The sequence below is a fragment of the Mchenga conophoros genome, linkage group LG6 (assembly GCF_057382185.1).
Source record: "Mchenga conophoros isolate Kocher_MC1m ecotype Shallow Benthic linkage group LG6, M_conophoros_male_GT1.1, whole genome shotgun sequence".
Taxonomy (NCBI): Eukaryota; Metazoa; Chordata; class Actinopteri; order Cichliformes; family Cichlidae; genus Mchenga; species Mchenga conophoros.
Genome location: NC_140531.1, coordinates 15,107,594 through 15,135,417, shown reverse-complemented (window position 1 = coordinate 15,135,417; position 27,824 = coordinate 15,107,594). Strand labels below are relative to the sequence as shown.

The 27,824-nt window shown below is 41.1% G+C and overlaps 2 protein-coding genes across 2 annotated transcripts; both read left to right on the top strand.

Moving 5' to 3' along the window:
- Positions 1-421: 421 nt before the first annotated feature.
- On the top strand, positions 422-6,162 carry LOC146572342 (lipopolysaccharide-induced tumor necrosis factor-alpha factor homolog). Its single transcript, XM_085278623.1, has 6 exons — positions 422-488; positions 2,254-2,410; positions 2,734-2,835; positions 3,376-3,447; positions 4,760-4,967; positions 5,070-6,162. The coding sequence occupies exons 2-6, from the start codon at positions 2,275-2,277 to the stop codon at positions 5,173-5,175; spliced, it is 624 nt and encodes a 207-aa protein (XP_085134749.1). The 5' UTR covers positions 422-488; positions 2,254-2,274; the 3' UTR covers positions 5,176-6,162.
- A 5,250-nt stretch (positions 6,163-11,412) lies between these two features.
- LOC146572341 (protein disulfide-isomerase) lies at positions 11,413-26,231 on the top strand. The gene is made up of 11 exons (XM_085276384.1): positions 11,413-11,648; positions 11,777-11,977; positions 12,688-12,812; positions 12,903-13,040; positions 13,375-13,482; positions 23,224-23,349; positions 23,779-23,976; positions 24,071-24,191; positions 25,468-25,649; positions 25,793-25,882; positions 25,996-26,231. The coding sequence occupies exons 1-11, from the start codon at positions 11,480-11,482 to the stop codon at positions 26,077-26,079; spliced, it is 1,542 nt and encodes a 513-aa protein (XP_085132510.1). The 5' UTR covers positions 11,413-11,479; the 3' UTR covers positions 26,080-26,231.
- The last annotated feature ends 1,593 nt before the right edge of the window (positions 26,232-27,824 follow it).

Here is a 27,824-nt window from a genome sequence, read left to right as displayed (position 1 = left end):
GAGAGTTGGAGATTAATAATAGCTAATGACTAAATGCGTAGGTGTACGTAGAGAGAAGGAAAAAATAAGGTAAAAAAAGGAGAGGAGTGGTGACATTTACAAAAAAAATGTGAAATATTAGAAATGATTGCCAATTATTAAAAAACTTTCCATAATTGCCTCATAAAGAATGATTAGTCTTTGTGCTGGGTATCTAACAATAAATCATACTATAAAAGTTTTTTTTATTGCTGTAGATCTTGTAAATATAGTGATTCCAGCTAGTAAGCAGGTATAGACTGATTTAAGTTGAACAATCTTTTCTTCCTGCAGGGAAAACCTCTGAATAGGCAGTGGTGACTAATAAGACAAACAGGTTGGTTTTCATGTGAGACGTAAAATGTTTCCAATTCCAGGGGAGAACAGGTTTAACAGGCTGTGATGTGATGACCATGATCAGCAATGGTACGTGTTTCCTCCTGCCAGTCGTTCTTCCTCATTTGCCCAAGGTAAGACCACTGCTCCGATATATCTCACATTACACTATTTAATTAGCGGGTAATGAGCTATAAGGTTGTTGGCAGGTGTTATTGGAAATGTCTATGTGGCAGGGGCAGGTCTGTGCCTGTCTGGATCAGGTATCGGGACTTGGATGTGTCTTGTTTACATAAGAGCGAAGTCTCATGTGAGCTCGAGTGACTTGACTGCATTCAGCGGGTGCATTTCATGGCTGATACACTCGGTTTTCTCTGATATAGGGGTAGAAAAATACATCTTTGCCAGTCAGAGTTGTGTTTACATGCTGTAATAATTCTGTGTCATCTTGATAAAAAGGTGGACGATGAGTAATACACGTTTAAAAGGGTGAATATTTCACACCAGTTTAAAAACAGTGCAACTATATAGACTAACAGTCTAGATTTGACATTTGTTTCTATTTTTATAATCCCTAAAAGGGATGAAGCTGCTGATATATATATATATGGCTTCTATAGTTACATTAAAACACAACTAAGATTAATGTGTGCGGCATTATTAAAAACACTAAAGTATGTGAAGTATGAGTAAAAGACTGATTTACGCCATCACATGTTACACTGTGTGTACTGTTCTGACGCTGTCACTTTAAACCAGCAGTGCTAAACAATGAAAGACTGGATATGTAGCGCCTTTCATTGTTTAGCAGTCAGGAGGAGAGATAATGCAAGTAGCTATTACGGCAGAATCAGAGCTTCAGACTTAAAAGCAGTAATATGAGACTCAGCATCACAGAGCCTGGCATACAAAGAGCTAAACCGCCACATAAAATACTTTACAATTGACTCTTTCCAGTGCGCCCACATTAACACCAGGATAAACTGAAAGAAGCTAGTGTACACACAGCACATTTCATTTGCAATGCAAGCTGGAAAAGCCCAGGGTATAAAATGTTATTTTTTCATTCTTAAAACCTTATATGTTGGTTTTTTTTATTCATTCCCATTTTCTCCCCAGTTTCTCGGATTCAGTCCTAAACAGAGTGATTACACGTGATTCAATGTCATTTTTTTTAAACAATTTGCTTAATTCAATAGTGTTTTCACACACGTAATGTCCTTTGTATCCTTTATGACCAGGTAAACAACTTTAAGCTGGTCATCGCTTCCACTAATCCTAAAAAGTAAAATTATAAAGTGATGCATTGGATCATGTAAATACATTTTTAATGTAAGTACAACTTTTGATAAAAGTAACTTCCCCATAATCCAGTCCAACAAATTACCCCTAAAAGAAGAACAGCAAAAGAAAAAGGGCACGACTGACTCCACGAATACTTTTATCACAATTCTGATAAGAGTCTCACATGACTCGTGTCGCATGTTAAGAACCTAACATGTGACATTAGTCGTGTGTTAAGAATCGCTAATGTGGGTTCACCAAACGCAAGATCATTGTCAACTTTTTTCCCCACCAAATACTAGAAGATTGTGACGACTTGTGAATGAAGATCAAAAATAACCTGTTTTAAAGTGATGACAAATAAAAATATATTTAATTTGTCACTGAAGGAAAAGCACAGATGTTATCAACAGCAGGAGCTACGTGACTCGATAATTGTGAAGAAGAGTCTTACATTAATGCCCTTTTGGGGTTTTATCTGGAAAGCAAGACTGTACCAAATCAAAGATATCTGGGTATAGACTTACATCGTTTTTATGTAATTAACTATCTGTGATGAAAACACACATTTCAAACTTGCTCTTATCTACATTTCTGTTTTTATCTTCATGACAGAATCCTGTTTGATCTGTTTGGATGGACCCCCCTTCATATGAGGAGGCCAGTCGCCAACCTCCTACTCTGCCCATTGCAGCTTTTAACGCCCCCCCACCTGCCTATGACGCCTCTCTCTCATCCCCACCGACACCTCCACCTGCCTACAGAGAAGCAGGTGAGATAAAAATCTTTCTGCTTCCTTTAACCCCATTTCTTGAGTCAACTCGTGAGATATTGCTGACAGGATGTACACACTAACATGTGTCCTTTTCTATTTATTTTTTGGCATACTGTTTACATGACATACCAGTTTTACCAGGCTGATTTGTAGAAATGTCGTCATTAAGTGTATTCATGCTTTTACTCTGCCAGACAACCACTTCAGTGCACTCTGAAGTAAATTTAAAAAATATATATTTAAAGTAAAGTGTGGAAGGAAACCCTAGTGTGACTGCAAAATAACATGTAAACATTTCTTTTTCTTTTTTTAAATCACAGTTACAGTTCAGCCAGATCCTTTTCCTGTCCTGTCTGTGCCAACTGCCGTGTCCTCGCCTCCCCACCAAAGCACTGGAGTCATAGTCCATCCCATTACTCAAAGTATAAAGATTGCACTTTTAATATTGACTTTGTTATGTAGACCTGTTCAACTGCTCATTAACGGAAATATCAAATCAGCCAATCACATGGCAGCAAACCAAGGCGTTTAGGCATGTAGGCATGCTCAGCAAGTTCAGTTCAGTCTCTATGTGCTGCACGCTGGTTTCACAATGTAAGAGGCTCAGTCCATATGCTGTCTGTAGTCTACTCACCAAATGTTTGTATTTTAACCCCACAGTGCCTGTCGTATCATATTTAATTCATGAGTTTTTGTGAGTTTTTGAGACTTCTACATCATCACAGTGATCCCCGTGGAAAGCCTGTCTAAACAGCACTAGAGAGAGAGAAACAAATGTAACAAATATAATTTCAAAGTAAACTCATGCATGCAAATGAATATGTTTTTTCTCAGAAGGTTCACAATATTTTCAAAAATCTTGAACTTTCTGGCAATTATTTCATGGTTCAGACTTTAAAGGGTCAAAGTGTAAGTATTTAAAAAGCTACATTAGGTTAAATTTTGGTTTTTCTGTGTTACAGTTAATCCGCATGCTTCTCGTGCTCGCGCTGCAGCTTCTGCTCCAGCTGCTGCGTCCTCGCGTTCCCGACAAGGCAAGTATCAAGACTACATCTTTACTATAAGCATGATCTCTTTACTGCTATTTACACTTACTGGCCACTTTGTTAGGTACACCTTTTCATCTGACTGTCAATGCAAGTATCTCATCAGAAAATCACAGGGAGGTAACTAAATGCATTTAGGTATGCAGATATGGTCAAGATAACGTGCTGAAATTGAAAAGGAGCATCAGAATGGGGGAGGAAGGTGGCATTCGTGGCTTTGAATGTGACACGGTTGTTCTCGTCAGACAGGCTGGTCTGAGTATTTGAGAAAAAGCTGATCTCCTGGGATTTTTCCACACAACCATCTCTAGGGTTTACATAAAATGGGCCAAAAATATCCAGTGAACAGCAGTTCTCTGGATCAAAATACCTTGTTGATGCCAGAGGTCAGAGGAGAATAGCCAAACTGTTTCTAGCTCATAGAAAGGCATCAGGAAACAAGATATGCAGAAGAGCATTTCTGAACACACAACATGTCGATCCTCGAGGCAGAAGACCGCACTGAGTGTCTCTCCTGTCAGCTACGAACAGGAAACTGAGGCTACAGTTTAAACTGGCTCAACAAAATTGAACAAGAGAGTCAGTCATTTGGTCTAAGTAAGTAAATACATTTTATTTCTATAGGATATTTAAAACCAAAATGTGTTACACAAAATAAAACAGAATAAACAGGTTCCTATAAAAAAAAAAAAACAGCAGCTAACAGCAGCCAATCCTCCAATCACAGCTCAACAATTCAACTGTTTCACAAGTCTAACAGAAAAGGCAGCTCAGATTTAAAAACAGTCTTCACTGATGCTTGCACGAGGTCATCTGGGAGGTCATTTAAGAGTTTTGATGCAGCAACAGCAAGGACACAAGCTGCTTTTGAAATAAGCTTTGACTGCAGGGATTATCAGGAGTAACAGAGAAGCAGACCCTAACGATATGCACGCAGCATAAACACCACATATACAAAGCTCAAATCATCTCAGACGGGTTTTCCTGACCATATGGCCTCCATAGTCATCAGATTTCAATTCAACATCTTCATGATGTGGTGGAACAGAAGATTTGCATCATGGATGTGAAGCAGCTGTGTGATGTCATCATGTCAATATGGAGGAAAATCTCTGAGGAATGTTTCTGGCACCTTGTTGGAATCTTGCCATGAAGCTGTAAAGGCAGTTTTGAAAGGGAAGAGGACGTCCAACCTAGTACTAGCTAGGTGTACCTAACAAAGTGTCCAGTGGGTGTATAAGCCTCTGCCTTACTTGTTCTTCTCTCCTTCTAATAACTTCATCTGTCTCCTGAATGGCAGCTGGTGCCGCACCGCGTGTCAACAGCAGACAAACTCAGCCGATAGCAGTAGTGAGCCAGCCGCAGCCTGTTCCCATAGCGGTGGAATATCTGAGAGGCGCCCCTGGTTTGGTACGCTGCCCACACTGCAGTCATCTTGTAACCAGTAAAGTCACACATGTACCTGGGACAGCTGCTTGGTGCTGGTGTGTCATTCTTGCAATGGCGGGGTAAGAGCCCCAAACACTCACACAGGAGGAGTATTGCATGTGCACCGGCGCTAAACGAGCTTGAGCACAGCTTCATTGGTGTTTTCTGTGCTTGTGTTTCAGGCTCATCTGCGGTTTCTGTCTCATTCCATTAATGGTACGGGGAATGCAAGACACACATCACTCCTGCCCACAGTGTGGAAACCCTCTGCACGTGCACAAAAGATGACCCTGTGAGGATTAATTAACCTTACACATCGAAGTGTGGACAAATGAACTAATGAACTTGTGATGCTAGTGTGACATCTATGGCAAACGAATACTTTACACAGATGATGGCTGAGGAGAGGCCCGGAGTCATGTGGAGACTTTTGTACAAACTCTCCCAGACTGTTACAGAGGACCTCCAGGTCACCACACACACTACCACAGCTGGTAGCTGTACTGAGACATTTTTCCTTTTTTTCACACTTTAGGCTCACAAGCAGAAAAGCATTTCTAGGACGTAAATATGAAAAAGAAATTACACAAAAACACTTTTCGCACTTTCTAATTTTGTACAAATGTATTACAGTGTGAGTTCATTATGATTAAATGACACACAGCAATAACACTTTACACTCCCCTAAAGACAGTGCAGGACAGTCCTTCATTGCAGACAATGGGATGAGACAGTTTAATGCAGCCATGTTTAACCACATTTGTCCAAATTCTAACATGAAAAGAGTTTTACAGCTCTGCACTAAATTCTTTTATCATTTATAATTAAGCTTTCATTGCTTTTTAATCAAACTGACTGATTTCTATATCTGAAAACGAAAAAAAACAAAACTTTGATGTTTTTTAGCTTTACTGCAGGTACAACTGAAGTTTTTAAAGTACCTTTAACTGCCTAACTACACTATTTTACTCTTAGTGATAGTTAGAAAAAAGGTTATGTGGTTTAAATTATTATATTTATTACATCTGTTATTATTTCATGTGAGAATGGTGACCTAACTCTGCTGCACTGCTTTCTAAGCAGCTGTAATCAGTCAGTGGGACTGACTCATTCTGTCGTGTGGCCAAATGCCAGCCACTCCTGATTGAAACCTGTTCCTGAACTGATTTACAGGACTTCTATTTACTTAGCAACATATAAAAGGTTTGTTTACACCAGCAATGTTTACTCTCTGACAAGCAGACCTATAAATGTTTAGCTTTACAAATATGTTATGTGATCAAAAAAATTCATAAATAAATAGAAATCCTTAAAATACCTTAATGGTTGTGATGCGTTGGAAATCTATCACATAGAAATGGTCCAAAGAAAGTACACCCTCTTCAAATTCCAAGTATTTACATATCAGGAGATAATAAAAATTTTGAAAAAAGGTTGGTCTTTAGCAGGTCTTGAAGTTGAAGACTTGATAGATGATAAATCAATGAGATATTACCCTCTGTCATCATTTAATTAGCAAAAAATAAGCCAAAATGCAGAAGCAGTGTGTGAAAAACTAAGTACAACATTAGTGTTTCTATAGAAAGTTGGATTGCACTTGATTAACTGATGACCGCGGGTGAGCACCTCTATAAATGCAGAGGTTTTTGGTGTTTGCTACTCTGAAGCATTCAGGTGTGTGTTAGCACACAACAAAGATGACAGACAGTGATCTTAGAGAAATAGTTTTTATTTTCCATCAATCTGGAAAGGGTCGCAAGGTCATTTACCAACAATTTAAAGTCCTTCATTTTACAGTGAGGTAGAAAACATTCAAGACAGCTGCCAGTCATCCCAGGAATGAACATCCCAGCAAATTCACCCCAACATACAGAAGATCCAATAATCAGAGAAACTGCAAGAGCTGCATCTCATACTCTACAGGCCTTGGTTAAATGTTACACTCCATGGGAGTACAATTAGAAAAAGACTGATCAAGTATGACTTGTAAACCTTTAGAGTAGAGTGGAATAAAATTCCTCCACAATGGAGAGAGGGAAAGGGAAAGTGATACAGAAAGTGATTACTTTTAATACAGGGAGTGCAGAATTATTAGGCAAGTTGTATTTTTGAGGAATAATGTTATTATTGAACAACAACCATGTTCTCAATGAACCCAAAAAACTCATTAATATCAAAGCTGAATGTTTTTGGAAGTAGTTTTTAGTTTGTTCTTAGTTTTAGCTATTTTAGGGGGATATCTGTGTGCAGGTGACTATTACTGTGCATAATTATTAGGCAACTTAACAAAAAACAAATATATACCCATTTCAATTATTTATTTTTACCAGTGAAACCAATATAACATCTCCACATTCACAAATATACATTTCTGACATTCAAAAACAAAACAAAAACAAATCAGCGACCAATATAGCCACCTTTCTTTGCAAGGACACTCAAAAGCCTGCCATCCATGGATTCTGTCAGTGTTTGGATCTGTTCACCATCAACATTGCGTGCAGCAGCAACCACAGCCTCCCAGACACTGTTCAGAGAGGTGTACTGTTTTCCCTCCTTGTAAATCTCACATTTGATGATGGACCACAGGTTCTCAATGGGGTTCAGATCAGGTGAACAAGGAGGCCATGTCATTAGTTTTTCTTCTTTTATACCCTTTCTTGCCAGCCACGCTGTGGAGTACTTGGACGCGTGTGATGGAGCATTGTCCTGCATGAAAATCATGTTTTTCTTGAAGGATGCAGACTTCTTCCTGTACCACTGCTTGAAGAAGGTGTCTTCCAGAAACTGGCAGTAGGACTGGGAGTTGAGTTTGACTCCATCCTCAATCCGAAAAGGCCCCACAAGCTCATCTTTGATGATACCAGCCCAAACCAGTACTCCACCTCCACCTTGCTGGCGTCTGAGTCGGACTGGAGCTCTCTGCCCTTTACCAGTCCAGCCACGGGCCCATCCATCTGGCCCATCAAGACTCACTCTCATTTCATCAGTCCATAAAACCTTAGAAAAACCAGTCTTGAGATATTTCTTGGCCCAGTCTTGACGTTTCAGCTTGTGTGTCTTGTTCAGTGGTGGTCGTCTTTCAGCCTTTCTTACCTTGGCCATGTCTCTGAGTATTGCACACCTTGTGCTTTTGGGCACTCCAGTGATGTTGCAGCTCTGAAATATGGCCAAACTGGTGGCAAGTGGCATCTTGGCAGCTGCACGCTTGACTTTTCTCAGTTCATGGGCAGTTATTTTGTGCCTTGGTTTTTCCACGCGCTTATTGCGACCCTGTTGACTATTTTGAATGAAACGCTTGATTGTTCGATGATCACGCTTCAGAAGCTTTGCAATTTTGAGACTGCTGCATCCCTCTGCAAGATATCTCACTATTTTTGACTTTTCTGAGCCTGTCAAGTCCTTCTTTTGACCCATTTTGCCAAAGGAAAGGACGTTGCCTAATAATTATGCACACCTGATATAGGGTGTTGATGTCATTAGACCACACCCCTTCTCATTACAGAGATGCACATCACCTAATATGCTTAATTGGTAGGAGGCTTTCGAGCCTATACAGCTTGGAGTAAGACAACATGCATGAAGAGGATGATGTGGACAAAATACTCATTTGCCTAATAATTCTGCACTCCCTGTAATTTGCGGCTGCTAAAGGTGGTTCTACAAGCTACTGAATCATGGGATGTACTTGTTGTTGTTAAATCCTGATATGCAAAACCTTCGAGCTGACAGAAGGTGTACTATTTGCTTCCTTATAGTAACTGTATGTGTAACTTCTGTCAGTGTAGTAGTTTGTTTGATTTCAGTAGTGATTTTATTTTTAATCCCATTACCTTTGACTCTGCACCAATGTTAGATTTTAAAATGAGGTCTATTAAAGAATAAAGGAAGTGTGTATTAGCAGTTACCCTTTTCAATTTTGATTCAGCACACTTGTAGGTATCTTACCTGGACTGTAAATGTGGAGTAGACAAACACAACTTGTATATCTTACCTGGCTTTGGCACGTTTGAAAAGATTTTGCAGCTAGATAGCTACCAGTCACTTCACTGGAGACCAGCAAGCCTGACCAAGAAACAATCAAGCACAGAGGGAGCTTTGATATGAATCTCTCAGAATATGAACAACAGGAAAACCTGTGTGGTACTTAACATTTACTAACCAGCCGAAATTAGCTACTCTTGCAGATGAAAACAATTTCAAACTTCAAGCTAGCTGCAGGTAATGAGGGTACTCATCTATTTTTAAGCAGTTTTCTGGTATTTTGCTGTTTATATCACCAGATAAAACGTTCTTACTTACCTCATTATGATTAAACAGTTTTTATAGAACATAATTTGCCAGCTTAAGTGATCCTGGTGCTGTTTCTATTCTTTAATGCTAAGCTAAGCTAACCATGCAATTGTTGTACGCAGAGGTGGGACCAAGTCATTGTTTTGCAAGTCTCAAGTAAGTCTCAAGTCTTTATCCTCAAGTCTCAAGTCAAGTCTCAAGTAATGTCAGGCAAGTCAGAGTCGAGTCTCAAGTCACTGGTGTAAAAGTCCGAGTCAAGTCACAAGTCTGAAACTTTGAATTTCAAGTCCTTTCGAGTCTTTAAAAAAGAAAAAAAGCATGTTGCAGTTATGCTAAATGTAAATATTAGACCATGTAATTTTTAAATCTGTGTTTTTCTCAACACATGACAAAATAGTGAACTTAGAAAATATACACAAATTGTGAAATTGCACCTCTTTAAAATGCAGCTCAATTAAACCTAGCTCCAAGAATAATTTTCACCGACAGTTCTGAGATAAGCTGCATGTTATTCTTGGATGCGGTTGTAGGACCAGCTTTAAAATCGCATGACAAAAATATCATACACATTAAAAAAACTGTATCACCAACGTAGCCTGGAAAACATTTGCTAGTTAAATGAAGTCAGCTATCTCATCGTAGCATATTTATATGCATATTTATAATCATACGGTTCTTGGAGTGAGTGCATACACTCATGAAGTTTAGTAACTTCAGGTCACTGCAACAAGCCCAGGTACAGTTTACCGACGGATGGGTGCAGGACCTTGAAATGCACCGTGTAGAACGAAAGACCATCGTACCTATCATAAGTTTACCAGTCTCACAAATCGTCGTCATAAATACACATTCCTTAACCGTTTATTAATAGGACCTTTGAGCTCAACGGTAATTAATTAGCAGTGGAAATAATTTCTGGTACCCATCACAGAAATGTAGCAGTGACAATAATACTGTATGCTGTAATCGTACTGGGCAATTAGTGATACAAAAAACCTGTTTTATCCTGTGAATAAAAGTATATGTTTTTGTCAATGTACCATAATAACAGAAGCGAAACGCAGTATTGTGTTAGGACAATTCACTATTTATGCACAATAAACACAATAAATAAAGGAGCATAGCGCGACAATTTCCGTTCAGCGCCAGACTTGCTTGTAACCTATATCACCAATTATGTTAAGAAAAATGACGTATTAACTACAGCAGCAGACTGACCTTTGTGTAAATGCTTGGAGCAGACTAACCTGTGAGCTGGAGTGTTCTGGGACGTTATATTTGATCTTTGAGTGGCTGCAATCCAGTCGCCTCTTTGTTACTTCGGAAACATGGCTCGAACAATTTCTCTTCAACGACGTAATCCGATAACAACCGATCTCTTTACCCGTCGGCTTCCCGTGGCTGTCATGCGACAACATTTTTGTGTTTCTTTTTATCGCTGTATAACTGATTTCAATTGAAAGCCTGCGTGCGCTAGTACCTCTTGCCACGAGTTCCCAGAATCCTTTGCGGTTCTACCCGTGAATGACGTCACATTTTCAATCTCTATATAATATGCATGTTAAATTTTATATTTGGGGTAAAATATCAAGTCTTTTCAAGTAAACCGGTTCAAGTCCAATTCAAGTCCCAAGTCATTGGTGTAAAAGTCCAAGTCAAGTCACAAGTCTTACAACATTTTTTCAAGTCAAGTCTAAAGTCATAAAATTAATGACTCGAGTCCAAGTCATGTGACTCGAGTCCACACCTCTGGTTGTACGGACATTTTTCTTGTTATCTAACCCTCTGTTAAGTCCAGTATAAAAACAGTGTGATAAAATGATATGACAGTATGGGATCAAGAATGAAAAGGCTGTTAAATAAAGTGATAAATGGGCTTTCTTTCCCTGCCTTTAATGCTGTAGTGAATGTTTAGTATCTTTGCCAAGTTGAGGTCATGTTTCGTTGCGGACCAAAAACAAAACATGCATTTATGTATTTTCGAGGGCAAATGGGTGCACTTTGCATATGAACACAAACACCAAATGTGTGAGTAACTTCCTCTTTTATGTCTGCTGTGTGACCTTGTACAGGCAACAAAGTTAGGGTTTAGCGTTTAGATACTAGAGCCTGATATGAACAGCAGCCAATAGCAGACATACAGCAGTGCTCAGATAGGAAAGTTAATCAGCTATAGGCTGCTGGGTCCAGGCGGCAGATAACGCAAGGATTCACAGTTATACCTCCTCGGCACTGATACACACATCAGACCTCCCTTTCACCACTCCCGCCAAGTTTGTCAGTGTGAGACTGAACCGCCATGAAGAGGCTTTTGCTGCTGTGTGTGACGGCCTTCTGTCTCGGCGTATGCGTCGCCGCCGACACGAAGGAAGACAAACAGTTCCCAGAGAAAGACGGAGTGTTACAGCTGAAGAAGGGGAATTTCAAAAGGGCGCTGAGAAAGCATGACCAACTCCTGGTGCACTTCTGTAAGTTAAACATCAAGCCTAGTACAGCATGACCTTTGACCTTCATACTTTCATATGGTAAGCGCACAAACAGGCGACTGCAAGGTGTGTAAGAAATCAAATCCTCATTTCCTCTGCGTGTCTGTCAGTTGCACCTCTGTCGGGAGAAAGCCAGCGCGTGTCTACAGCTTTCCAAGGAGCTGCAGCAGAGCTCAAGGGGTCAAAGGTCAAGCTGGCAGTGGTTGATGTGTCAAAAGAGAAGGACCTGGCTAAAGAACTGAACGCAACGGGCCACCCAGTAATCAGACTGTACCTCTCCGGAGATAAACACAACCCAGTAGCCTGCCCTGGTAGGTGCAGAAGAGTTTCATTCATCTCATTTATTCTTTTAACAAGAACAATGTATATCATATGACATGACCCAGAGGAGTAGCTCCAGATATGGCATACTGCTGAAAAATAAATGATCCACACTTATTTTATCATGTGACAAAGCGAATGAAAAATCAGGGTTCTGATTATTAGGAAACAATAGAGAAACAAAGAGATGCTTTGGTTTGAATCTTCCTCTACCTCTGTTCGAGGGCTTTGTCCTCTAGTGCTCTGACTTCATTATGATGTTCGCTGGCACCACCGATGGCTAGATGCTGGGTAATAAAAACAGCAGTGAAAGCCCTGGCTGGAGTCATTATGTTTTCATATGAACCATATATCTCTAAAGTTATCCAGCACAAATTTTAATCGCATTTTTTGTATGAAAGTTTGCTCTTATTCTGGAAACGTGAAAAGATCAGGATGAAAGAGGCACATGCTGCAGTTAAGTTGTTAAAGCTGACACCCTGTCATTAAATTTTGCCTTGAACTTTTCAGATATGTGTCTCTTTGAGTTAACTAGCCTGCCATTTGTTGTGAAACACCAGTGGTTAGAGTTTACTGGCTGTTGATTCATATTTCCTGCAGAGCACCAGGAGTTATTAGGATCCCCTCAGCTGTTGAATCTTAATTGTTTTGGGTAAAATATTAACAGTAAAGTGATTTGTGATCTTGGATTGTCCTGAAGTTCCTCAGAGCTCGGCTTCCATCTTGACCTGGCTGAAACGGAGGGCAGGGTCAGCTGCTGACCTCGTCACTGATCTCAGCCAATCAGAGGCCTCAGAAGAGGTGACAGTGGTTGGATTCTTTAAGGTAAAACAAAAGCCTCGCCTGAGTTCCCTTCTCTATTATGTTGTGCATCTACCGCACTCCGACAGTTTCTATGCGTTTGCGTGTGAGCAGGAGCTGAACCACGAGTACGTCCAGGTGTTCTACGCCACGGCGGTCGAGCTTCCTGATGTCAGGTTTGTGGTGACGCAGGACGATGACGTCATCGCCAAATACGGCCACACACATGATGTTGTTCTGATGCTCAAAAAGGTTCTTCACGCACAACACATACAAACACACCGGTTCACAAAAACAATACTAGTTGTGACATTGCTCTATGTGAAGAGAGGTTTTAGTTCTTTCGTTAGTTTTTAGTTCTGTTTAGTTAAGAGAAATTAGCTGAGGGTGAATGCCATAAAACATGAGTGAGATTTTAAACATAAACCTCACTGTGAGCCTTCAAAAAGACGGCATAACTGAAAGAAATCTTGATGTTGCATCCAGAGTTTTACAAAAGAAGCATAAATATATGAAGCAGACTTGTTGGTTATAGTCTTACCTGTGATACCATGTATGTTTGTGTGTCTGTGTGTGCCCACTGCAGTCTAAGCTCATCAAGGCTTACAAAATGACGCCCGAGACATCTAAAGGGGTCCTGATTGTCTTTATCACGATCTACCAGATGGACCCAGTCACTGAGTACACCGGGCAGGTACAGTGTTGTGTCCATGGTGTATTTTCACACATATACAACAGCTACGGTAGGAACGGTTTGGTCTGAATCCACTGGGATGGTGTTCAGGGAAAATCTCTGCTGACTGAAATCTAATTGCTGTTTTCATGTAGGCTACACCCACCGAGCACCTTGCACCTTGCAGTGTAATGCAGCTCTTCTGCCATAAACTTTTATAAGTCTATTGTTGATGTAACACCTGCTTAGTATAGTAGGGTTAAACTTATAGACTAGATTCGAGAGGAGTAAAATAAATTTGAGAGAATTGAGTGTTGAACAGCTGGCAGATTTATTACAATGTTACAGTGGTGCAATAATCCAATGTAAACAGCATAGAAAATTAACAGAAGATCAACAGAGAAGAGCGCTCTTTTGAAAATAACAACAAAATAAAATAAAATAAGTAGTCTCTTTAGACCTGACTCCTGATGAGCAGGATATTGGGAGTTCAATAGTTTCCCAGAGAAACAATCCGTATGAAGTAAGCAGTTTTTGCTCTTGCTTATCTGAAATCCTGCGATTCGAAGTAATTCAGACTGTAGCTCTACTCCTGCATCCAGAACAGCTGGCCACACTGCTTTTGGATTCGCCAAGAGTTTTCACAGGGTCTGGCTCGCCATCCATATCCAGAACCACTTCAGATCCAGGATCACAAAAAACCAGTCTGCACATACAGTACAGAGCAATAAACAGAATAGTTCTTAACAGTTTTTCTAAATAAAATGAGATCTCATAAAGTTTTCAAAATCAAGTACACTGTTGTTTTAACATTGTTCTGTCTCTATGAATTCCATTTGTATTGCTTTACAGCATTACAATCAATTGTATTTATATACCCCTTTTTAAGGCATATGTAATCACATCATGAAATGTTTGTAACGTAACTAGTTTTAAATAACTTATTTACATGTATTAACCTATAACTGAAATTACAAAGTGCAGACAAGGCACTGGACAACATTTATGGCTAAAAGAGAAGTGCATCCTGCATTAGTTTTGCACATTTGTGAAGATGCCCAATCAAATAGACAATAAAATAAAATACGACATTCCATTTCACACACGATTCAAGTACTCCGACTGGTTTTAGCTTTTTTTAGACAATACGGAATTCGCACTGTTGCAGTGTTTACCACATGTACAATTAGCATAAGTTTTCCTGCTAACTTATCATCTCTAGTAACTCACCGGAATTCCCAAGAAACAAATACACGCTCTGCCTGGTTTTGGTCGAGAGTAAAACACATAAAGGCCTCTGAAAAGTACATAACTTTAAGTTAGAGACTGTTGAAAATACTTTATAACACTTATTTTATACCAAAAGACTCACTGTGTAGCTTGTTAATTGCTCTCGGTGTCTTGCTCCGTTTTGCCTAGCTTAATGCAGCAACGTGCTTTTGTTGCATTCACTGAACTACAGAAAATCAAAGTGTGTTCAAGGGGTGTCGGAAATAATATTACCAGGTAAAAACAAGAAAATACTAGTAACCATGTCTATAGGGGTTACACCCTCCCCCTTTGAATAAACATGAGTCCCTTCATGTACTTAAAATGTATCTAAACATCATAGATTTGAGTGTTTTCATAGCTACTAAACGACTCAAGAGCTTGGTTAAAGTTATCCAGAAATCGTTGTGCAAAGGATATAAGGGGTTGACCCAACTGGGCGTAATGAAACCGTCCTGGGGGTCGCTTTAATCTCTCAGATTTTCTCACTTGAGGTGTTTCAGGAGTTATTTCAGGTGTTTGTTCAGCATGTTGGTCAGTGATATTTTCACTATGCTCTGTGTTTTCTATCTCAACATCTGGTTCTCCTGGAACTTGGACATTATGATTCTCTCCCATGATGTTAGAGTGAGATTCCTCATTCAGCAGTTCAGGTTCAGTTTGATTTCCCTGTCCATGGTCATTCTTGTCCGAGATTGTCTCTATTGGTTGAAGCAAAGAGTTGTCACTTTCGAGCGTACATGGATCATTTTGAATTTCGGAGCTTGTTGTCTCATTTTGCACATTGGAATGGTTTTGAGTTTGGTCACAAATCCTGATAAACGTCTCGGTTTGGATTGAGGGATGACCTGAAATGCATTCATACTCCTCCTCAGACTCTGACATTTCTGTATCTTTAGGTTCAGAAGGGCTCTTCCGAGTCTTAGGTCGACGTGGAGGTTTGGGCTTTGTCTCAACCTCATCCTCAATGTCTGAGAGATCACCACATGCAAGTAAAAGGTCTCGATGAAGAGTCCTGCTCGGACCACTACCCTTCTCCGGTTGGACCACATACACAGGAACATTTTCCAGTTTCTTAACAACACGGTACACCATGTGTTCCCATTTATCGCCAAGTTTGTGTTTACTGCGCAAACGAACGTTCTTGACTAAGACTCTGTCCCCAGCTTGAAGTGTGGACTCTCTGACTTTTTTATCAAACCTGTTCTTGTTTCGCTCAGCAACTCTCTTGGAGTTTTCGAGTGCAATCTGGTAACTTTCCTCAAGCCTAGCTTTCAGATTGCGCACATACTGGGAATGGGATGTTGGTGAGTCCCCTGTAACTGGCAACCCAAAGGCAAGGTCGACTGGTAGCTTGGGTTTTCGACCAAACATTAGCTCGTAAGGGCTAAACCCGGTAACCTCACTCTTTGAACAGTTGTAGGCGTGGGTAAGAGGCTTGACAAAATCACGCCAATGAATCTTTTGCTCATCCTTCAGAGTGCCCAGCATACCAAACAGGGTGCGATTGAATCGCTCAACGGGGTTACCTCTCGGGTGATAAGGACTGGTCCTTACTTTTTTAATGCCTGTGGTTGAGCACAATTCCCTAATCACATGTGACTCAAAATCCCTCCCCTGGTCACTATGGAGGCGTTCGGGGAACCCATAGTGAACTAAAAAGTTTTCCCAAAGATTTTTGGCCACAGTGGTTGCCTTTTGGTCTCGGGTGGGCAAGGCCACTGCATATTTCGTGAAATGATCTGTGATGACCAACACGTCTTTGGTACTCTTACTGTCGGGTTCAATAGAAAGAAAGTCCATACACACCAATTCCATTGGGCGTGTGGTTTTGATGTTAACCAGTGGTGCTGCTTTTTCAGGCAAGGACTTCCTTCTAACACAACGACCACAGTTCTTTATTTTAGTCTCAATATCAGCACCCATCTTAGGCCAATAAAATCTTGCCCTCACTAGATCATGAGTCCTCTCCCACCCCATATGACCCATATCATCATGGAGCAGCTTGAGAACAGTAGACCTAAGAGAGACAGGGAGTACAAGCTGGTAAGTTGTAACTGAGTCACACTGTCGTTTCCTATACAGAAGGCCATTTCTCATTTCAAAACGTTTCCATTCTCTGAGCATCAGTTTTATGTCAAATGTTTCAGACCTGTTTTCGCATGGAACATCAGCACCAGATTCTAGTAACTGAATGACGTGGTTTATGCTTGGGTCAGATCTTTGGTGTTCTTTAAGCTCATGCTCAGAAAACAAGGGAGCAGCTACTTGACCAGATGTTTCAGCATCACTGTATGCATCAGGAATGGCATCAGCACTCATAGCCAAGGACTCAACCAGAATGACACAAGGTGAGTTCTCACTGTTCTCATTGAGAAGATGCTTATTACATATAGCTGCTACAGTGTCAGGGCATACACTGTTAGAGCTTGGAAGGGATCCGAGAAGGCGTGAGGTGAGTTGTTGAATCCTGTTTTCCTCTTCCAATGTCACACTATCTGCAGCCAGAGTTTGATGAGGCCTCCGTGATAGGCCGTCGGCATCCTGGTTAGCCTTCCCAGCTCTGTATTTGATTTGGAAGTTGAAGGTAGACAACGCTGCTAACCAGCGATAACTCGCTGCGTCAAGTTTTGCCGTGGTCAGAATATATGTAAGCGGGTTGTTATCCGTTACAACGATGAACTCGTTACCGTAAAGGTAATCATGGAATTTTTCGACAATGGACCATTTCAGAGCTAGAAATTCTAGCTTATGAGCTGGATATCTGGTCTCGCTTGGTGTCAATCCCCTACTAGCATAGGCAATGACGCGCATTTTACCATCCTGCTCCTGATAAAGAGCGGCACCCAGGCCCGTGGTACTAGCGTCAGTGTGCAGAGCATATTGGAGCTTTGGATCTGCAAACCCCAATACAGGGGATGATGTTAACTTCTCCTTAATGCATTCAAAGGCTGACTGACAAACAGGTGTCCATCTGTCTGCAAAGGGTTCTCGAGGATTGAGATATTTAGAAGTGCCTGTTTGTTTCTGGCCTTTTCTGAGAGGTGGATAGCCACATGTGAGATCGTTTAAGGGCCGGACTATCTTTGAATAGTCCTTAACAAATCGACGATAATAGCCTGTGAACCCTAAAAATGACTTCAGCTGTTTCAAGTTTTGTGGCACTGGCCAGGTCTTGATAGCAGCAACCTTTTCAGGATCAGTCTGCACACCATTTTTGGAGACAATATGGCCCAAATATTTAACTGATGTCTGGAAAAAGCGACATTTTTTCGGGGACAACTTTAAGCCATATTCACGAAGACGGTCCAAAACATGCTTTAGCCTCTGTTCATGTTGCTCGAGGGAGTCTGAGAAAACAATCAAATCGTCTAGGAAGACGAGTACCTCCTTGAGATTAATGTCTCCCATACACCTCTCCATTAACCTCTGAAAGGTGCTGGGAGCATTTGTGATGCCTTGGGGCATTCGATTGAACTCATAAAACCCCAGTGGGCATACGAAGGCTGTTTTGGCTTTATCCTCCTCCTCCATCTCTATCTGGTAATAGCCTGACTTCAAGTCCATGACAGAAAACCAGTTTGAACCAGATAGGGCGGAGAAGGTCTCTTCGAGGTTTGGCAACGCGTAAGCATCTTTTACCGTTTGCACATTAAGCTTGCGGTAATCCACACAGAGGCGTACCTCACCATTCTTTTTCTTGACTACAACGATGGGGAATGAGAAGGGAGATTCTGACTGTCTTATTACCCCAGCATCAAGAAGCATTTTAAGGTGTTTCCTGACTGCTTCGTAGTCATTTGGATGAATGGGCCGCGATCTCTGTTTTATAGGCGTTTTGTCTTTAAGCTTGATCTTATGCTTAACTTTAGTGGCATGGCCAAAGTCGAGATCGTGGCATGCAAAAACGTCACGGTAGGCACTAAGACTCTGCGTGACCCGACTTTCCCATTCCTTGGGCAGAGGTGAATCGCCAAAATCAAAGGTCAACTGGTCACTGGGTAATGAACATGAGTCTGCAGACAGGCTGCAACAGCCTGCAGAGTTTGCACTCGACATGGTTTGAGTTTCAAGGACTTGGTCTGCAATGTGTAGTTCAGCAAGAACGCAGTTGCCAGGAAGGATGATGTCATGATCGGTTTCGTTTCTGATCCAAATAGGATGCTTGTAAGGACTTTGACGTGGCACTGTGATAAGGCAGCAATCGACAAAGATTCCTCCCGGAAGGGCTGAGGAAGTTGGCTGCTCTACAACTGCCCATCTGTCAGTGGTTGGTGAATTTAGGTGGGCGTAACTCTCTAGGCAAACCCTTTCATGAGCTGGTATTACGTAAGGTGTGTTGCCCCTCAGTGTCATTAGTCCAAGCTTTCCTGTGCTTTTTGTTTCATGTCTATGTTCAAGGATTTTTAAAATCTGACTATAGCCATAGACAGCTGATGAAATAGGAGTATCCCTACAGTGTTCCTCATATAAAACATCAAGGGCATTTGTACCAATTAAAACTGGTAAGTCTGTGCTGGAACGTAAATCAGGGACAATGAGAGCTAATGTAGAAATTTGGGGCTCAGACTCAACAAACTCCTTTGGAAAACCAATTGGAACTTCTACATACCCTAGATAAGGTACAACTTGTCCATTTGCACCCTCAACATCTAAGTCACTGATTGGCTGGATGGGAAGATCAGACAAATGTCTCTGGTAAAATGAGTGTGAAATAGTCGTTACTTGCGACCCAGAGTCTAACAAAGAATTGCAACTCACTCCAGCTATGTTGACATTAGCTGTGCACTTCTTGCCAATTAAGCCCTTTGGAAAGCTGGAATGACGCATACTTGTTTGTGCACAACACTTTTTTGTTGGGCGGTTTTGAGTGGGACTTTTGTCGCTTCTAGTTCCAGTTTGTCCCTCAACTGAAACAGGAACTAGTTTAAATCAGAGTCACATTGGTCTTCCCAAGCTTTTTGTTTTACCCTTAGCTCTTTCCGCTTGGCTTCAACAGTACTGGGATTCGGCTCATTGTCACAAGAGGGAGCTATATGGCCATCCTCGCCACAGTTAAAGCAGAACCATGGGCGAGGCTTTTTGTTTTTGCCAAAGCCTTCATTTTTCAACGGAGAGTTCTGTGTTTGTGCCTCCTTTAGCTGCTGTTTCTTTACAGCTTTTGGGAACTTTGCCTGAGGTTTCTTTGCAACCATGGTTTCCATTGAAGCTTTTAAGGAACTTAACTGTTCTTGCAGTTGAGCAATTTGTTTTTGCAGTTTCTTGGCAGATGCTTGAGCGGAGCTGTCAGTAGCAGCAGCAGCTTGAAACTCAGTGGTTGGGTAAACATTTAAAGGATTGGACTGCACCTTTACTTTTGAAATTCCCAAGTGCTGCTTCATGCGAGTTGACTTGGCTGCCTGCTTATCTTCCTCTGTTCGCAAGAGTAAAAGCAGCTCAGAAAAGGAGGGTGGACTGGATTTCTTTTGCTCTAGATGGAGGCTAGCGATTAGGTTATCATCCCAGCATCCCCTACAGAACTGCTTCAAAAGCTGCTGATCGAAATCACTAACTGGGACTCCTCCCCCTTTTACAACTTTGTCAAGGGTAGTCTGCAGCCTGTGCACATAGGCTGAAGGTTTTTCGCCAGCATTTTGGTTTGTACTCAAGAATTTTGCGAACAGCTCATCAACGTCATCTACAGTTCCATATGCAGAATCAAGCAAGCTCAAAAAGTCTTTGAGGCTGGACAAGGGACCCAATTGTTTAGCAATGTTTGCAGCTGGCGGTAAGAGGCTGTCAATGATCTTCCGTACTACTTGTCTTTCAGGAACAGAAGAATCTGCAAGATAAAACTCAACATGACTTCGCCAAGTGTCATAGTCAACCTCCGTATTAGGGCATGGAGTTTTTCCAGAAAAGGACCTGAATTTTACAGAGCTTGGATAGGATTGGGACATATCAGTACTTTTGACAATGTGCTCCACAATGACCCTCTGGACTTCAGGTGTGGTCAAGTGTTCAGGGTTCAAAATAGGAGCTGGTCTGTCAGTAAGGGAAGGATTGATGGTGTCAGTGGTCAGAGTGGGTGGGATAGTTTCACTGCTTGGTCGTCTCAAAACAGAACCAGGTATTAAAGGGACTGGGTCATCTACTGAAATGACCTTAGAGGGGGCTGTACCCTCCCTTTCCCCAGCAGAGGCCTGAAGTTTGTTAAGTTCACTAAGTAGCATTTTCTCATAATCTACCCCACTCACCTTAGCAATACCCTTTAAATTAGAAAGGTAAGACTCTGTAGTACTAGTCGTTAGCTTAGCACTGTAAATTGGGGATAAGAGTTGGATGCTGTGAACTACATTTGGGTCAGATGTTGTTCTGTGACAGGGTAGTTCACCCTGAATCGACTCAATGGCTGTGCCATACTCAAACTCAACTATAACTGTATCTTTAAAGTCAGGGTCAGAACTAGCAATTTTCACTGTTCGTGCAATAGAACCATAGTGTTGCAAAAACTTAACAACTTCTTCATCAGTCTCTGTACCAGAAAACCCACTGATTAGTACAGCATTTGGTACCTTGATACGTTCACGTTCAATGACATCCATGTTACTTCAGTGGAAAAATGTGCAAAAATTGTCATAAAACTGCCAACTGTGTGCCAATGATTGGATTAAAGGCATTAAATAGCCAAACTCCTCCTGGCTGGCTCGCCACTTTTATGTAACACCTGCTTAGTATAGTAGGGTTAAACTTATAGACTAGATTCGAGAGGAGTAAAATAAATTTGAGAGAATTGAGTGTTGAACAGCCGGCAGATTTATTACAATGTTACAGTGGTGCAATAATCCAATGTAAACAGCATAGAAAATTAACAGAAGATCAACAGAGAAGAGCGCTCTTTTGAAAATAACAACAAAATAAAATAAAATAAGTAGTCTCTTTAGACCTGACTCCTGATGAGCAGGATATTGGGAGTTCAATAGTTTCCCAGAGAAACAATCCGTATGAAGTAAGCAGTTTTTGCTCTTGCTTATCTGAAATCCTGCGATTCGAAGTAATTCAGACTGTAGCTCTACTCCTGCATCCAGAACAGCTGGCCACACTGCTTTTGGATTCGCCAAGAGTTTTCACAGGGTCTGGCTCGCCATCCATATCCAGAACCACTTCAGATCCAGGATCACAAAAAACCAGTCTGCACATACAGTACAGAGCAATAAACAGAATAGTTCTTAACAGTTTTTCTAAATAAAATGAGATCTCATAAAGTTTTCAAAATCAAGTACACTGTTGTTTTAACATTGTTCTGTCTCTATGAATTCCATTTGTATTGCTTTACAGCATTACAATCAATTGTATTTATATACCCCTTTTTAAGGCATATGTAATCACATCATGAAATGTTTGTAACGTAACTAGTTTTAAATAACTTATTTACATGTATTAACCTATAACTGAAATTACAAAGTGCAGAAAAGGCACTGGACAACATTTATGGCTAAAAGAGAAGTGCATCCTGCATTAGTTTTGCACATTTGTGAAGATGCCCAATCAAATAGACAATAAAATAAAATACGACATTCCATTTCACACACGATTCAAGTACTCCGACTGGTTTTAGCTTTTTTTAGACAATACGGAATTCGCACTGTTGCAGTGTTTACCACATGTACAATTAGCATAAGTTTTCCTGCTAACTTATCATCTCTAGTAACTCACCGGAATTCCCAAGAAACAAATACACGCTCTGCCTGGTTTTGGTCGAGAGTAAAACACATAAAGGCCTCTGAAAAGTACATAACTTTAAGTTAGAGACTGTTGAAAATACTTTATAACACTTATTTTATACCAAAAGACTCACTGTGTAGCTTGTTAATTGCTCTCGGTGTCTTGCTCCGTTTTGCCTAGCTTAATGCAGCAACGTGCTTTTGTTGCATTCACTGAACTACAGAAAATCAAAGTGTGTTCAAGGGGTGTCGGAAATAATATTACCAGGTAAAAACAAGAAAATACTAGTAACCATGTCTATAGGGGTTACATTGACATTGCCCGAAAGGTGATTATTCTACTTTATCTTTATCACTGAGGTCGTAGTGGGTGGTGGTGGTGGTACTGGATCGCATTATGTTGAAAATCAATTTTAATATTTATCCACCTCTTTGGCATACATGACGCCATATTAAAAGGTGTTTTTAAACTCTGAATGAGTTTGCACAGCACTTTAACTGAAGTTTAAGTGCTTTTTATCACATGCGTTCACACTCTGATGGATGCACTGGAGCTTTGGCACACAGAGCTGGAGTTTGTTGTCCTCTTTATCCACCTTCACCTCCTGCCTTTGCAGTTAGCGGCTCAATTACAACTTAATATCCTCATTTGCACCTGTTATGATCATCTCAGTCAGTAGAGGGCTCTGTCCATTGAACTTAAAAATGTGCTGAATTGCCTTAACATTAGCGCCAGCTGAAATCCAGTTTCACTGCTTAAGTGTTTGAACCGCTTTGTCTCCTTTTGCAGACAGCCTCTCAGATCTTATCTTCGCCTGTGTTAAACCACGCTCTTCTCTTTGTCAACAAAAGTTCAGAAGACTTTGATGAGATTTTTTCTGCCTTCAGCACCGCTGCAGAGACATTCAGGATGAAGGTACCTAACATATGTCTGTGCTTTTGAGGTCAATAATAATGTATTTTCAGACTCTGACCTTGACTCGATCGCATAAATAACATTAATCCTCACCTTAAACCTACTTTTTACCCAAACCAGTTCTTTACTAAGGTCTTGTGAGCAGTTTGGCTGCAGAACAGCAAATCATAAACAAATGACCGTATCTGACCCTTACTCTAGTCCCAGAGTGAGATAAGAATGAATACAGCACATAGATTTAGTTTAATTTTTCCTTTGTTTTTGACCATACTGTTTAGGGCATTCTTACGGGGTGGCTGTAGCTCAGGTGGCAGAGCAGGTCAGCCACTAATCCGAAGGTCGGTGGTTTGATCCCAGGCTGCCTCCTGGCCCTGCCGCCTTGTTGTGATGTACAGGAGCGTCTGAGGGCTGTATATGTTTGTGTGTCAGATTTTGTTTGTGTTGGTGAACGTGGCTGAGCTTCGCAATGGCAGAATGATGGAGTACTTCCGGGTGCGGGACTTTGAGGCTCCCCTAATCCGACTGGTTAACCTGTCAAATCACGTGACCTACCATCTGCCCTCTGACGCCCTGAGCGTAGAGATCATAGAAAGGTTCTGCCAGGACTACCTCGAGGGCAAAGCCAAGGTAAGTCCCACTCACCTCTGCTGTGTGGCACAGAGACAGAACCCGGGAGGCAGCTCATCTTTATGTGTTTAATGGACTTGTGTATCTCTAACAGCCTAAGATGCAGAGTGAGCCGATACCTGAAGGATGGGACCAAAAACCAGTGAAGGAGCTGGTGGGGATGAATCTGGAGAAAGTTGCCTTTAACCCAGACAAGACTGTTTTTGTCCTGTTTTGTATGTAAACACTGTTCATTTTAATATCATGCTTTAATTTGTTTTTCTTTTTAAAGAGGGCCCTAAGTTATACTGGGAGTCATTGGTGACTAAAATTGGCGACCACCCTCTGAATCCCATAAGCTAAACAGCACCTTCAAGCCTTTAGATTGAAAACGCACATGATTTGAGTTGTTGGGAGTGTATTTAAAGGGCCCTGAGAGTATAAGGAAAAAGATTCTCTAACATGATGTGTTAGGAGAACTCACACGGATGGATTTAGTGGCAGAAACACACGGGCACAAGATAGTAGTGATGCAGATTTACATACAATGATGGGGAAATATTTACAAGGGAAGGGGCTATATACAGTGACAGGTAAAAATGTGCAAGGAGAGCAGAGCTGAAGAGACGAGACGGAGCCGAGGTATGCGGGTGGGCAGATGACGCACCAGAGCTACCTGAAAACGAGGGACAAACAAAGTTTACGGAGTAACGTCGATAGCCGAGAGTTAAACTAAAGACGATGGGGAGAGTTGGAGAGCTTACTTGAAACACAGAACTACAGCTGTAGCGGTGGTCACAGACTGGTATGAAGTAACTCTCCGTCACGGATCCAAAGAAGCCAACACAAAGACAAATAGGCAGGCGAGCAGGCTGCGGGACAGGCTAGAACAAAGGAGAAGCAGGCAGGAGATGGATCCTCAAAACATGCAGCTCAATAGCGTGGAATCAACAGATTCAGCTTGCACCAACACGTTACCACTTATGACAGCGACAATACTCCGACACCAGACGTCCGTGACTCAGCTCCATAAAAGCGCTCACTGATGACGTCCGATGCGCCGCAGGTGTGCCGGAATGCCATCAAGCCCCGCCTACCTATGCCAAAAAGGGAAACAAAACCCAAAAACAACAATACACCTACCCACCACCTCCTAACATGATGAGTCAAAAAAGTGTTTGAACAGATCTCCCAGGCAATACAAACACTTGAAGAAGTCCCCTTCAATGAAATGATCAGTTAACCTTTCAGAAAATGAGCAAACCAACACAAGCAACCAAGTCTGTGCCAATCCTTTATGTAGTTCAGCTAAAACCATCACTCAAATTCTATTTAAGATCCATAGACAGACTGCAGAGATACATCCCAAACAATGTGATGAAATTTGACAGATTAAAAAAAATGATGCCCTTATTTAGGGCATTTGATACAAGGAAAGTTCAAATTTATGTTGTGATTAAAAGTGAAAACATAGAGAGCTTCCTAAAGTAATCGTATGTGTTTGTATTGAAGATCTGCCCTACAGTAAAGAGTCCCGCGCTGTGTTTCCGCTGTGGGAGGAACTAGCTGAGGCCTTTGAGGAGCGCGAGGACGTGGTCATCACTCGTATCGATGCTTCAGCCAATGATATCAACTTATCAGTGCAGGGCACGTACCCATCACTCTGCTTGTTTCCTGCTCTGTATGCTGAAAGGGTACGAGGCAATTATGAGGCGATTAATCGTTTTTATTAAAGCCTATGATATCATCACGAAAAACAGATTTTAAAAAAGGAATTATTTGCTCTTTAGAGGAAACCAGGCTCATTACAGTGAGATCTCTGTGGTCTGTGTCGTAGGTGGTGGTTTACACTGGAAAAAAGAAGCTGAAACCCCTGATTAAGTTTGTAGAGAAGGAGATGGAGAAAGCCAAAAAATACAGAGCTAAGGTGAATGATCATCCTTACACTTGTGCCTTTGTGTGTTTTTATAGCTGTCTGTGTGTTTGAGAGCTGCCTTTTTCTTTCAGTTAAAAATATACTTTTCTCCTTTGTGTATCCAGGAGGATGAAGACAGGAGGAAGTACACCGAGGCCATGAAAGCTGAGGAGGCAAAAAAAGCCAACAACACCAAAGATGAGCTTTAAGACAACAACAAAGACATGAGTGTGTGTGTGTGTGTGTGTGTGTGTGTGTGTGTGTAAAATGATGCTCTTTAAATGTTTCTAAATAAAAAAAATACTTTTTCTTTTTTTGATTCTGCATTAAAGTCTCAAAACATCATTTTTGATATTTAATGAAACTTTAAATGGAAAAGGTTGAATACTGAAAGAAGACACAGTATGTGCATACAGCTAAAGAGTTTGACAAAATAACAGATCACCGTCCACAACTGACTATGGTTGCTGCTGTCTTCACGTGTCTCAGAACAGAATCACCAATTACCAGAGTTTGATCCCCGGCCGGTGTGTCGCTGAGTGGGGAAAACAGTTAGACACATGAACAGGTTTGTGGTGCGTCAGGGCTTTTTGCACAGTCTGAGGAACAAATTCTCCTTTTGTTGATGAAACACTAGGAAACACTGTGTGAGGAAACGTTTCACTGGTCAAAACTTCAGGTGTAGGAAGGGGCCTCTCCAGAGGTACAACCTCCCTGAGTTGTGCTGCTGACCATGTCCATCGTTTTATGACCACAGTATACTGCTCTTATAACAGATGTCAATCCAGCAGATTATCTTTGGCATGTGGTGGATCAGGAGATTTGCAACATGGATGCACAGCTGACAAATCTGAAGCAACTGTGTGACGCTATCATGTCAATATGAAACTAAATCTGTGAGGAATGTTTCCAGGTCTTTGTTGAATCAGTGCCACAAAGAATTAAGGCAGTTCTGAAGGTTAAATCTAATTTATGTTCATTAATGCCCCTCACACTGTAACTTAAAGTAATAAATTGGTTACTGATTAATTACAGAAGTACGTTTGTGAGCATAAAGATGTAAGCCTTGGACCATCGGGATAAAATGTGATTTGGAAACTTAACAAGCATTGATAAAGCTTCATCAGTAGCTCGAGCAAGACCTCATTGTTACAGTGCTAACAGAATCATACAGGTTTTTGACAGGGAGGTTAAACTCATGCAGATTACCTTCACCCAGGTTCATGAAAACACTGATAGCAGATCATTTGTGTCAGTGTGTCAGGATGGTTTATATTTGAGCTTCTTGTTCACACAGAACTATTTTTCTTCATTTTTTAACGATTACCAAAGTCTGTGAATCCCCAAATTGTTCAGCTGTTCTTTTTGCTCCCCCTGAGGTCACTTTCACCATGTGACAAAAACAACACCCCACTGTACACACTCGGGCCACCAGTAACTTTCTAAATCCTCAATAAAAAGCTGACAGGTTGCAATGATGTTCCAAATAACTTATTAACAAAAAACAACTAAATACACAGAAAATATTTTGAAAACTGGTTTATTTTATATCTCCTAGTTTGAAGTGAAGCAATAAAAACGTGTATAAAACATCACAAACTGTAATATTATACAAATGCTTACGTCCTGCTGATGCAATGGAGACATCTTCCAGTGACAGTCTTCATCCGTGTGTGTGTGAGGAGGCTCCTAAACCCACCGACACAGAAGTGCATGTTCACAACTCCCTCTGTGCAGGCGGGGTCAGGACCCTCCTCACCCTGGGTGAAGAGGGGTGGTGCTGTGGCCAGTCAGGTATGAAGTGCTGAGAGTGGATCTTTGGTCCTCTGTGCAGCTCTGTCCACTCTCAGCTGCCCTGCAAAGCAATAACACAAGAAAGACGTCATTTTAACACAAAACAGGATTTCCATTGTAGGCAGCTGCAGCATGTTGTTAAAATGCAATTTTAAACTCA

What these genes read in the sequence shown, in the direction of transcription:
- LOC146572342 (XM_085278623.1), top strand. Translation starts at nt 2,275, where the DNA reads ATGGACCCCCCTTCATATGAGGAGGCCAGTCGCCAACCTCCTACTCTG. An exon ending in AGTCCATCCCATTACTCAAA is followed by an intron (nt 2,836 to 3,375) that starts GTATAAAGATTG and finishes TCTGTGTTACAG; the next exon opens with TTAATCCGCATGCTTCTCGT. An exon ending in GTCCTCGCGTTCCCGACAAG is followed by an intron (nt 3,448 to 4,759) that starts GCAAGTATCAAG and finishes CCTGAATGGCAG; the next exon opens with CTGGTGCCGCACCGCGTGTC.
- LOC146572341 (XM_085276384.1), top strand. Translation starts at nt 11,480, where the DNA reads ATGAAGAGGCTTTTGCTGCTGTGTGTGACGGCCTTCTGTCTCGGCGTA. An exon ending in TCACTGAGTACACCGGGCAG is followed by an intron (nt 13,483 to 23,223) that starts GTACAGTGTTGT and finishes CTCCTTTTGCAG; the next exon opens with ACAGCCTCTCAGATCTTATC. An exon ending in CCAAAAAATACAGAGCTAAG is followed by an intron (nt 25,883 to 25,995) that starts GTGAATGATCAT and finishes TTGTGTATCCAG; the next exon opens with GAGGATGAAGACAGGAGGAA.